The sequence below is a fragment of the Oryzias melastigma genome, unplaced genomic scaffold (assembly GCF_002922805.2).
Source record: "Oryzias melastigma strain HK-1 unplaced genomic scaffold, ASM292280v2 sc00288, whole genome shotgun sequence".
Classification (NCBI taxonomy): domain Eukaryota; kingdom Metazoa; phylum Chordata; class Actinopteri; order Beloniformes; family Adrianichthyidae; genus Oryzias; species Oryzias melastigma.
Genome location: NW_023416906.1, coordinates 206,838 through 217,560, shown reverse-complemented (window position 1 = coordinate 217,560; position 10,723 = coordinate 206,838). Strand labels below are relative to the sequence as shown.

The 10,723-nt window shown below is 39.4% G+C and overlaps 1 protein-coding gene across 5 annotated transcripts in view; it reads left to right on the top strand.

The window, feature by feature from the left end:
• Positions 1-1,300: 1,300 nt before the first annotated feature.
• The window catches only part of ptprz1b (protein tyrosine phosphatase receptor type Z1b), a 115,253-nt gene continuing 105,830 nt past the window's right edge, over positions 1,301-10,723 (top strand). For all 5 annotated transcript variants that reach the window (XM_024265133.2, XM_024265131.2, XM_024265130.2 and 2 more), the window contains exon 1: positions 1,301-1,580. In XM_024265133.2, the coding sequence (XP_024120901.1) occupies positions 1,520-1,580 (61 nt within the window). In that variant the 5' untranslated portion in view covers positions 1,301-1,519. The remainder of the gene's footprint in view (positions 1,581-10,723) is intronic.

Genomic DNA, 10,723 nt, shown 5'->3' with positions numbered 1-10,723 from the left:
AAAGGTCCCAAATCCCCCAGCCGGGATTTGAACCGGGGCCTTCTTGCTGTGAGGCAAGAGCGCTAACCACTGCGCCACCGTGCAGCCCGCATCCAGCCACCCTCCGGAGAAAACTAATTTCAGCCGCTTGTAGTTGGGATCTCGTTCTTTCAGTCATGACTCAGAGCTCAGGATCATAGGTGAGTTCTGGAACAAAGACCTCCTGGTAAATTGTTCTTTTTAACATAATTTTAACATAATTATGAACTATATATATAGCATTACCTGTGATAATGCTAGAGTGAATGCTGTAAGCTGAATTTAGCTGCTGAAGATGCTAGTGCTGATAGTTGAAAACGCTGAAATTGATAGCTAAAAATGCTGAAGCTGATAGCTAGCTAAAATTTTAGCTAAATGCCAAATTAGCTTGAAAAAATTAAGTTAGCCAAAACAGCTTGACTGTACCTAAAAAATTAGCTAAACTTCAAAATAGCCTGAAAAATAAGAAAAAAAAATCCTAAATTACCTACAACACATCTAGCATGTAGTTGAAATATTAGCTAAACTCCCAAATAGTCTAAAAAATCTTAGTAAATGTCAAAAAGCTAGCAGAATGACAATTTTTAAAACGTTAAACTGTAACTTTTTAACATAATTATGAAAAATAAAAAAGCAGGAATATTGTTCCAGAATAAATCAACTTTACCCCTTAAATAACTTTTAATATTTTACGCTAGTTAAAAATGTATTTTGTCAAAATTCTACAAGTTAGAAATAAGCACAAGATAACATCGGGTCATTGATAACAATAAGATAAAATGATCTGGAGGGACGGCGTAGGTAGCAGATAAGCTCGGCCTGTCAGATCGGCTCGGGGGCTGGCGCATAGATGACGTGTAAGATTGTGATTGGTCTGGACCATTAGACCACTGTCGGGAATGACACACTTCCGCCATAACGAGCACATATGCTACCTACACCGGCCCCTGGGCCTTGACTTTGACACGTGATGTACAGTAATCATTCAATGGTTTTTACAGCTATAAAATAATTGAAGGCTGGAGGTTTTGCTGGGGAAGGGGGTCTATGCCCCACTGGGCCCCCTTTGGAGGCGCCACTGTCACATGCATGCTTCAAATATCAATAACAGAAACTCCACATGGAGTCAAACTAATTCAAACGTTTTGTATTTTATTTCACGAGTCTCTGTCCACTGACAGTCGATCCGAGTGTAAAAATAACGAGGCTGTTTCCTAAATCCCCGCGTGCCTGTCGGGATGTTATAGAAACCATACAGTGAGCGGGAGGGGGGCGAGGGGGCGGCGCGCGCTCAGATGCTGCCGCGCGCCCGCAGTCAGGCGACCAACCAGCCCGCGAGCCCGCTCTCCTCAAACCCGACGGCAGCCGAACCGAGCCGACCGTGCCTCCAGCGCCGCACCGGGGTGATGGTGACCTCCTAACTGCGCCTCCACCCACAGCAGAGTTCGGTTCGAAGGGAAACCCGGTTCTGCCTGTGAGCGTCCGCTCGGCTCCGACCAGCATGGAGACAGTTCGGAGCAGAGACGTCCGCGGCTGCCAGCTGCTGCTCTTCAGTCTCGCAGGTACGAAACACATCCGCGGAATTCCGTCAGAGCCGCCGAACTCTGCCACACCGTCAGGTCCAAAACCCCCCGAGGAGCACGCGCGGACCTCTGATCCGAACCCGAACAGTCCTGACAGAAACACGCCGCGCTACCGTCAAAGTTCAAACTATCACAGCTCCAGCATCGCGTCGTTTGGATCATTTCTCAATCAGAATCGGATTTTTAGTTTACTCTGAATTTCCTCATCTGAGTATATTTCTGATTTTTAGACTGAATAATGATCACAATCATTCATGTGGGTTTGAAGAATTTGAGCTTTTTGTCCAACAGGATTTTGATTTATCATCAAATCACTGATAAATCTGTGAGTCACAGGACAGCGTTTGAGTAACAGGTGGGGTGCTGGTAGAGCACACATGCTAATACAAACACAATCAATGTTCTGGGAGGTCCAGGTTTGACTAAAACCCGATCAGAATCAGATCCGTCTGGTTTTTGCTTCTGTCTTTACCTGAAAAGGTATGGAGCTATTTAGTATGGAGCTAAATTGTGGCCAAAATTATTGGAAATCCAAACAAATAATTGAAAAAAAATATTTGTGTTTGGCCAAAAAAAAAGTAAAATGTCTGAAATGTTTTGCTATTCTAAAATAGATGTAATTATTTTACCTTCAAATTTTCTGTTTTTTAGATTTAAAAACTCAAAATTTCAATTTCATAACATTTTTTTTCCAGTATCAAATCTTTCTTTTTATTTTCAACTCTTTTGTTTTTCAATTTTGAAATTTTCTGATTCGAAAATGGAAAAAAAAAAGTTGAAACTGAAAAGAAAAAAAATTTGAAACTGAAATTTTGAGTTTTGCAACTAAAAACAGAACGTTTGAAAGTGAAAATAATTAAGTTTATTTTAGAATAGCAAAAAGTTTTGGACATTTTTACTCCTTTTGGCCAAACACCAACATTTTTTTCAATTTGTTTTATTTGGGTTTCAAATATTTATGGTCCAAATTAAGCTCCATATAAAAGGACTCATCAGGATACCAAAAGCGTCAATCGGAACGAGTGACAAGTCCCACTCTGGAACCCTGTTGTCACAAGTCCAAGTCCTCTTCGTGTGCTGCCGGATCCCGATTGGTTTTGGAGGTGTGAACTCTGCTGCAGACCCAACAAACCAGTCTGAGAACAAAGTGACACACAGATCTGATCTGATCTGTTCTTTAGGGATGCACGAGTTTTTGGGAATCTGTGTCAGTGTTAACAGACAGAAGCTCTGATGTGTCCTGAACAACAAAATTGTGGTCGGTCAGATTATTAGTTTGAAGTAGAGCTGAGTTAATGAAATCAATTAGCCGATTTAAATTGATTTAAGCTTAATAGATGTATAAATTATTCTAAAAAATATAAATCAATTTGGCACATAAAGCTAAAGTCTGCTAGCTTGATGCTAATGTATAATAGAATTTCCCATAGGACGGCTAATGCTAACGCACAGTCCTAAACATACATTCTGAATAAATGAACATCTTTATATCTTTATAAACTCACAGGTATGAACTGTCCAAACTCTTAAGGAAATATTTTTGAAGTAACTATTTGTGGTCGACAACACAGTTTTTTCTTCATACTTTCTTTTTCTTCTGGAATAAGGTGTACTGTTATATCGCGGGGGAAGGTAAGTGGGGGCTGGGTTCTTCCGTGCTAACAGTCCCGCCCACAACTCAGAGGGGAGTTTCTAATGAACTCCTGCCGCTCTGCAGAAACTATGTCCTCGAAAATAAGTCTTTTTTGTATTTTTGCCATAATCATAATGGAAAGAACACTGGGAATGCTTTGAAAAAGATCAAAAGATGATCCGAGTGGGACTTTAAAACAAGAAAGGTTGCATAAGTTTACCTTATGTCTGTGATGGTCACATCTTCAGATGGTCCAAAGTTTTTTAAGTTTTTGTAAACCCACATAAAATATGTTTAACTAGTTTTTCAAGGCAGTTATCCTTATTGAGAAATCAATAAGGTTGGGTCAGAATCGCTTCACTACTCACTACTTGGTTTGCTTAATATGACGTTCCGCACTTATTCGTGGTTTCTGAAACTCCAAATCCAAAATTGAATGCCCTAGAAATCTCATCAAAACACAGTGGATTATAAAAAGCCTTCATAAAATACTTGTATTTAATAGGTTTTAACTTCGTGAAATCTGTAACGTAATTTTTGAAGTTTAATTAATTGCTTTGAATTGCTTTTAAAATGCATGGCACAAGGTCATTAGTGTCAAACCCAATCACACAAGGGGCCAAAATCCAAAACACACCTCAGGATCCGGCCCCCGGGCCTCGACTTTGACACGTGTTCTAGTTAGTCCCACAGGATATAGTTGTTAGCGGTTAGGGAGGGACTTTGGACGTACAGTAACATAGGAGTGCTGTCAATGTTCATTTTGAAAACAGGGAAAATCTGGATCAAAAGTTTAATCTTGTGACTTCCGCTATGACATTTTATATCCTACAGTCAAGCGTGTATGTTTCTGTTTGATTAAGCCTCTTCAGATCCAAATACCCAATCTAAATATATGTTTTTCTAATTGAAATCTTAAAAAAAAAAAAAGTCAGCTTTGATATCTTTCGAGTCATCTGATTGGTTCTTTCTAATCACAGCGTGACAGCTTCTCCAGTTTCAGAAACGAAGCTCATGTTTCCCATAAATTCCAGAGGCATTAAAGCTCTTCCTCCACCTGCTGTCCCCGGTGGGAAAAGCCGGCGTCTTAATTAGCCGGAGACCCTCAAAATCCAGAGGATGCTGGGATATCTAGTCGGATCTCTGCTTCTTTGCTCGTTTCAATAAACATCTTTTTCAGTTCAAGTTAGATCTTTTAATGCCATCAGCTGGTAGAACTTGGTTCTCTTGTGTTTCAGTTTTCATGTTTCTGTGACAAAAATTCAATCTGTAGATAAACAACACCTTCAGCTAGAGCCATCTGTCGCACAATATGCCCTATGACTCCAGTGGAAATCACGTTTTCTGCTTTTCAGCTGCTTTCCTTCAGTTCAAACAGTGCAGCGCTGCTTTTGGCTTCGCCTCTCCTGCCAGTGACACAGTTGTCTTTTTGTTGCCATATGCTTTTCAGCACGGCTCCTTCTATACAACACTCACATTTCAGGTCCTCAGAGTTGTGCCATCCCTGGCCATCATTCATCTGAACGGCCTCTCTCTGATAGTGGAACCACCAGGTCTTTCCTCCTCCCCCCCGGAGCAGTCTGGGCGCTGCCATGTTTAATGTGACGGGACTCCACCGATCATATGTTCTGCCTGTTACAAACCATCTGGCCATTGCAGCCTTTGAGGGGCTGCATCAGCTTGCATGGTTGCATAACTCGGCATCCAATGGGGTGTTATTAATGGGCTACAAAATACTGGCACGTGCACTGTGGCACACAAAGCTAAATAGATATGTAAATCCATGAGCAACAAGGTCTGGAAACACAATCTGCCAAGTCGGATCAAACTCAAGACTTAAACAATGCTAAGGGTGAGTCAGATACAGATGTATTTCTAGTTTTAGACCTAATGCTTCATACAGGAACACACTGAACATGGGTTTTTCAACACACAGTGTTCACACTGGACTGCCAAACCCAGTACTAGCAGAAGAAGTCATGAATCTTTCTGCGGGCTACTTCTTTCTCAGCTCTGTTCAGCTAAACCAGGGGTCGGCAACCTTTAACAGTAAAAAAGACATTTGGGCTTTTTTTCTACTGATCAAAACCTAGACGGAGTCGATCAGGATTCACACACGCCGGATTAGAAAGCGGAGTGTGTCAAGGATTTTAATGGTGCCATTTGGTCCGAAAAACAACATAAAGGTCACTAATTGGCTCTGAATTATTTCTACAAATTAATTTTTAATACTGCAGTGCTGCCATTAAACTACCAACAACAACATTTACTACATTGAGGTGATCCCGTCTTTTATTTTGAAAAGGGAGTCATGTCAAAAGTTTTAACCGATTTCATATTTAGAAGAAAATGCTATTATTCTTGTAATGTTTATGCTTTATTCATGCACAAAACAATTATTTGCTGATTTTAGCGCTGCGATGATTAGTCGACTAATTGATGACTAATTTTCTATTAAAATAGTCGACAACCAATTTAAAAGTCGATTAGTCGTTACTTTGTATTATATGGAGTCAGAGTGTAGTGAGATTGAAAGTTATGATGGAGTTCTGCTAGCTTTGGGATTATTTTGGCATTTATTAAGGTTTTTAGGCTCATTTGGAGTTTAGCTAATATTTCAGCTACATGCTAACTGTTTTGGCTAATTTAGGATCGTTTCAGTTTTTTGTCTAATTTGAAGTTTAGCTAATATTTCTGTTACATGCTAGCTATTTTGGCTAATTTAGGATTTTTTCAGTTTTTTAGGATAATTTGGCATGTAACTAATATTTTAGCTGACTCTCAGCTTCAGTGTTTTTAGCTATTAGCTTCAGGGATTTTAGCTTTCAGCATTTTCAGCTATCAAAACTGGTATCTTCAGTGACCAAATTCCACTTATAGCATTCACATTAGCATTATCGCATGTTATGCTATATATCTAGTTTTTAGTTCGTTTAAAGCTAATGATGCTTAAGATGTGTGCTTTACATCCAGTTTTTGCATAGGCGACTAATCAGAAAAAATAATCAGTGATTAGTCGCCTATTAAAACAATCGCTTGTGGCAGCACTATTGTCGACATCCTTTAAAATTCCCATTAAGATTTTTTGTTAGCAATATCCGGTTGAACGCCCGTTGCAGAGCGCGGTGTGAACGTAGCTTTACTCTTTTCCATACAGCAGTCTCCCAGGATGCCACTCTGGGTGTTTCCGGCTGGTAAAACAACATTCCCAGAGGGAGAAGCTCCAGCTGTAAAGTGGAGCTCCGGAGAACGTCCAGGCTTCATGTGTAGAAACCGCTTATGAAACATGCTCTACATAGCTGCTCCCTTCATCCAGCTTTATCTGTGTGCACATAAGAAGACCAATTTACACACACGCATGCAGATCAAATGTGAAATCATACACCCCCGTTTTCATTTTAAGCGTGGCATCAACCCGACGCCTCGGCCCAGTCTCCACCGAAGTCTGTGCCTGAAGCCTCATCTTCAGTCGGAGGAAGCGGCCTGCAGCAATAATGACCTCAATTTGTTCCCCACTGTAAGAGGAGGTTCCCCGTAGTGCAGAAAGCTTCAAGTTTCCAAGGAGACGCAAAAAGCAAAAACTCTCACATAACGCAGCCTGATGGAATCAAACTAAGAAAAACGAGACCAGAAGAAAATCTGCTGTGCTTTGAAAGCATCCTGTTCAAGTGATGTTCCCCTTAATATTTCAAAAAGACCAAACCCAAATGTGATTGTGAAGGGAGGATCGACTGATTAAAAGAACCACAGATGTCATGGTGAATAATTGATGCTTTCTACCTTGAAAACTTTCCGTCCTTTTACTTGTCGCTTCCTTTTTCAGCCGCAGCTTTTTCACGCAGCCTTTCCATCTCAGGCATTATATTCATAAGTGCTCTCCTTCTTTAATCCACTTAGCCTGCTTTACTGTGGCAGGATACGGTCACACAGCCGTTTCTGAGCCAGGAGGTCCACCAGACCTTTTGGAGGCTGAGCGGTCTGGACAGTATCCGCGGCTGAACCAAACACTTATGTCAATCAAGACATCCTCAAGCAGCTGCTCTCTGAAGCTCTAATTAGGAGAAAGTCTGAGAGGAAATGTGGTAGAAATGTTCCTGTTTCTGTCAAGATCTCATTCAGTGGCTACTTTAAAAAATCCATTTGTCCTCACCTTGTTAACGACTGATTTAAGTCAGATTTATTTGGTTACTGAGATATTTTGAGCTCTAAAGAGGCAAAACATAAAAAGATGTTCTTGAAACTTGTTTACCTTCTTCACTGTTAAAGCAGCCTAACCAGAAACACGTTCAGGATTCTCAAAAACAACATATGAACTAGAAAAGTTGCATTACCTGTGATAATGCTGAATGCTTTTTGCTGACGTCACTGAAGATGCAGACGCTTTTCGCTGAAAATGGTGATGCAATAGACTTTAAATGCTGAAGGGATTTACTGAAAATGTAAAAGCTATTTGCAAATGTTAAATTTGCTAAAAGGCTGGAAATTTATTAAAAGAACTAAAGAGTGCTGAAGTTGACTTAAATTTCAGAAACTTTTGTAGTAAAATTGCTTAAAAATCCCAAATACATACCAATTTAGCAAAAATATTTAGTGTTGCTTAAATATGAGATAAAATCTAAATTAGCCCAAAAAAACAAATAAGCCAAAAAAAGCTAGCATATTGCTTGAATACTAGCTAAACTGCAAAATGGCTGAAAATTTCTCAGTAAACTAAAATAGCATAAAGCGTTAGCATGTTGCTAAAATCAAAGCAAAACTCTAAATTAGCCTATAAAACCCCAGTAGATAAAACGAATTAGCTGAAAACGCTAGCATGTGGCCAAAATATTAGCTTTACTCCAAATTAACTTAAAAAACATCAGTAGATGTCGAATTACCCAAAAAAGCTAACACTGCTTAAATACTAGCTAAACTACAAAATAGCCTAAAATTCCTCAGTGAGCGAAATTAGCAAAAAACGTTAGCTTGTTGCTAAAATTAAAGCTAAACTCTAAGTTAGCATAAAAAAACCTCAGTAGACAACAAATTAGCTGAAAATGTTACCATGTTGCTAAAAATTAGGTAAACTCTATTCACACAATTAGTTTCACTTAAATGTTATATTGTTACAAGAGCTTAAATGTTCACATATCTAAGTTTTCTCTAAATACACACTAAGGTTTACAAAATATTTGTTCATATGTTTTTTGTTTACTGAAGAACCTTTACCCGAGCGTTTGCAAAAAAAAAAAAAATGTGTTTGTGGATCACCAAGCAGTCATCATAGATCTTTTTCTCTAGTGGTCCCCAAACTCCCAAACCACAGAGAAAAATGAAACAAGACCTACATGTTTACTGCTTTATTTATATCAGATCTGAAGGAAGTTTTATTTTGAAAAACTTCTGGATTCTCCACATCCTACTCATCACCAACTTTGTTGGTAAGAAGATTTGTATTTAAAGAGAAAAATGGTTTGCTTTTTCTCTTTATCGAAGTTGAAACAAAAAAAGAAAAAAATAAACATAAAAGGGACATATTTTATTTCTCTGCAAGTTAAGTTGTTATATTTAAACATTTTACCAGTTTACATTCCTAAATGAAATTTATTTACCAAAAAGTTACCATAAATGTTTACATTTAAAATTTAGAAGTTGAAATTTGCCTTTTTAATTTTTCATAACCATATTTTTAAAAACCAGATTCTTCTGTCATGACCATCAACTAAACTAGCAGTAAAAAGTGTTTATGGCACTTAACATGTAGGACATTTCATCTCTGTTCATCAGGCTACAAAACTGTGAATAAACTCATTTTGATTTTAATTTAAAAGCATTCAGCAGAAGTTGACATCAATCAGTGAATATTTGCTGTTCTTTGGTATTTTTTATTAAGAGATGAAGGGTAACAAAGAAAATGAAACACATTGAACAGTGGAAGCAGCAAAGCGCAGCCAGCTGAAGATTAGTGGTATAAAAGGAGGATGGCAGGGTACCCGGGAACAAAAGGTGAAAAGGAGGGGAAGAGTGAAACTAAGTCACCGAAACCAATCCGCAAATGTTCGGTCATCAAATGCCAAAGCTCTCTCCGCGGTCTCCTCAGTCCAGAACGTCTGTCTGAAGTTACAGCTGTCGACAAAGGCCGTCTGTGTCTGCGGACGCTAAAAAAAAAAACATAAAAAACACTGCACTGCTTTTTAAGAGACCTGCAGAGAGAAAGGAGACGACAGAAAACGGACTGACCAGCTGATGGACAGAAATGTCAACATGAACACACTTTGTGGTTCTTTCCTGAACATGTTTGAACCAGCAGAAAAACATTGACACATTTAAGACGTTTTTTTTTGTCTAGTTGAATTTGCAAATTAGCTCTATAATTTTTTTAAACATTGTCAGAATTTCTTTATTATATACTTAAAACGAAAGGATCTTTTGCACATTGGTTTTTAGATGTCTCACAGTGAAATTTTGTATTTCTGGAGTTTAGAGAAAGTGATTTAAGTCCAAGCTGCCTCACAACGAGAAAAGGTCTGGGTTCAAATCCCAGCTGGCTCCATTCTGTGTGGAGTTTCTCTGGTTTCCTTCCACACGTGTTTCATAGGTTCATTGGTAGGTCTAAAGCACATCTGGCAAAGTCAGTTTTAGGCTAATTTGGCATTTAGCTTATATTTTAGCTGGCTATCAGCTCACCGTTTTCAGCTATTAGCTTCAGTGATTTCAGCTATCAACTTTAGTGTTTTCAGTTATCACCACAAGTTTTTTCAGTGGTCAAATTCAGCTTACAGCATTCACACTAGCATTATTGTAGGTAATGCTATATATCTAGTTCATAATTATGTTAAAAAGTTATGGTTTTTAAGTTTTAAAAATGTAGTTTTAGAGTGTTCAATAAATGTTTATCCTGTTCGGCCCGCAACCTAAGGAGTGTTTTGGATTTTGGCCCCCTGTGTGATTGAGTTTTACGCCCCTGATCTAAAGGATTTGTCTTTAGCTTTACTCACATACACTAGTATGGTGGTTGAGCGGTACTGGTTCTGTGAGTTGTTGGGTTGTCCAGGCCTGTGGAGGGTTGTAGAGAGGAGTGGGTGGATCTTAAAGGGAGCACAAGTGTGTCTTGTAGTTCCCTAGAAGCCCTTACTGTCACCTTTAGGGACATCGTGAAAGTGGAACATACCATTGGTAAGTGTATTGTGATGATAGTGTAAGTTACACACACTGATGATGTTTGGGTGATGCAGTCATACGGTGTCCTTATGCCACACTCTAGAGCAGGAGTCTCAAACTGGCGTCCCGCGGGCCATTTGCGGACCCTCAGTGAATATTTTGTTAATGTGAAAGTCAATGTCGGTGTGGCCTGCGAGTTTTGTATGAATGGCACTCTTACGCCGGAGTCACACCGGACGCGATAGCATCGCGAAGCGGCACGGAGCGGAGTGCGCGCCGCTTTCCGGTGCTCTATTGGTCACACCAGACGCGATTTTCTTCTGCGACGGTCGACGGGCGCTTCTGCTAG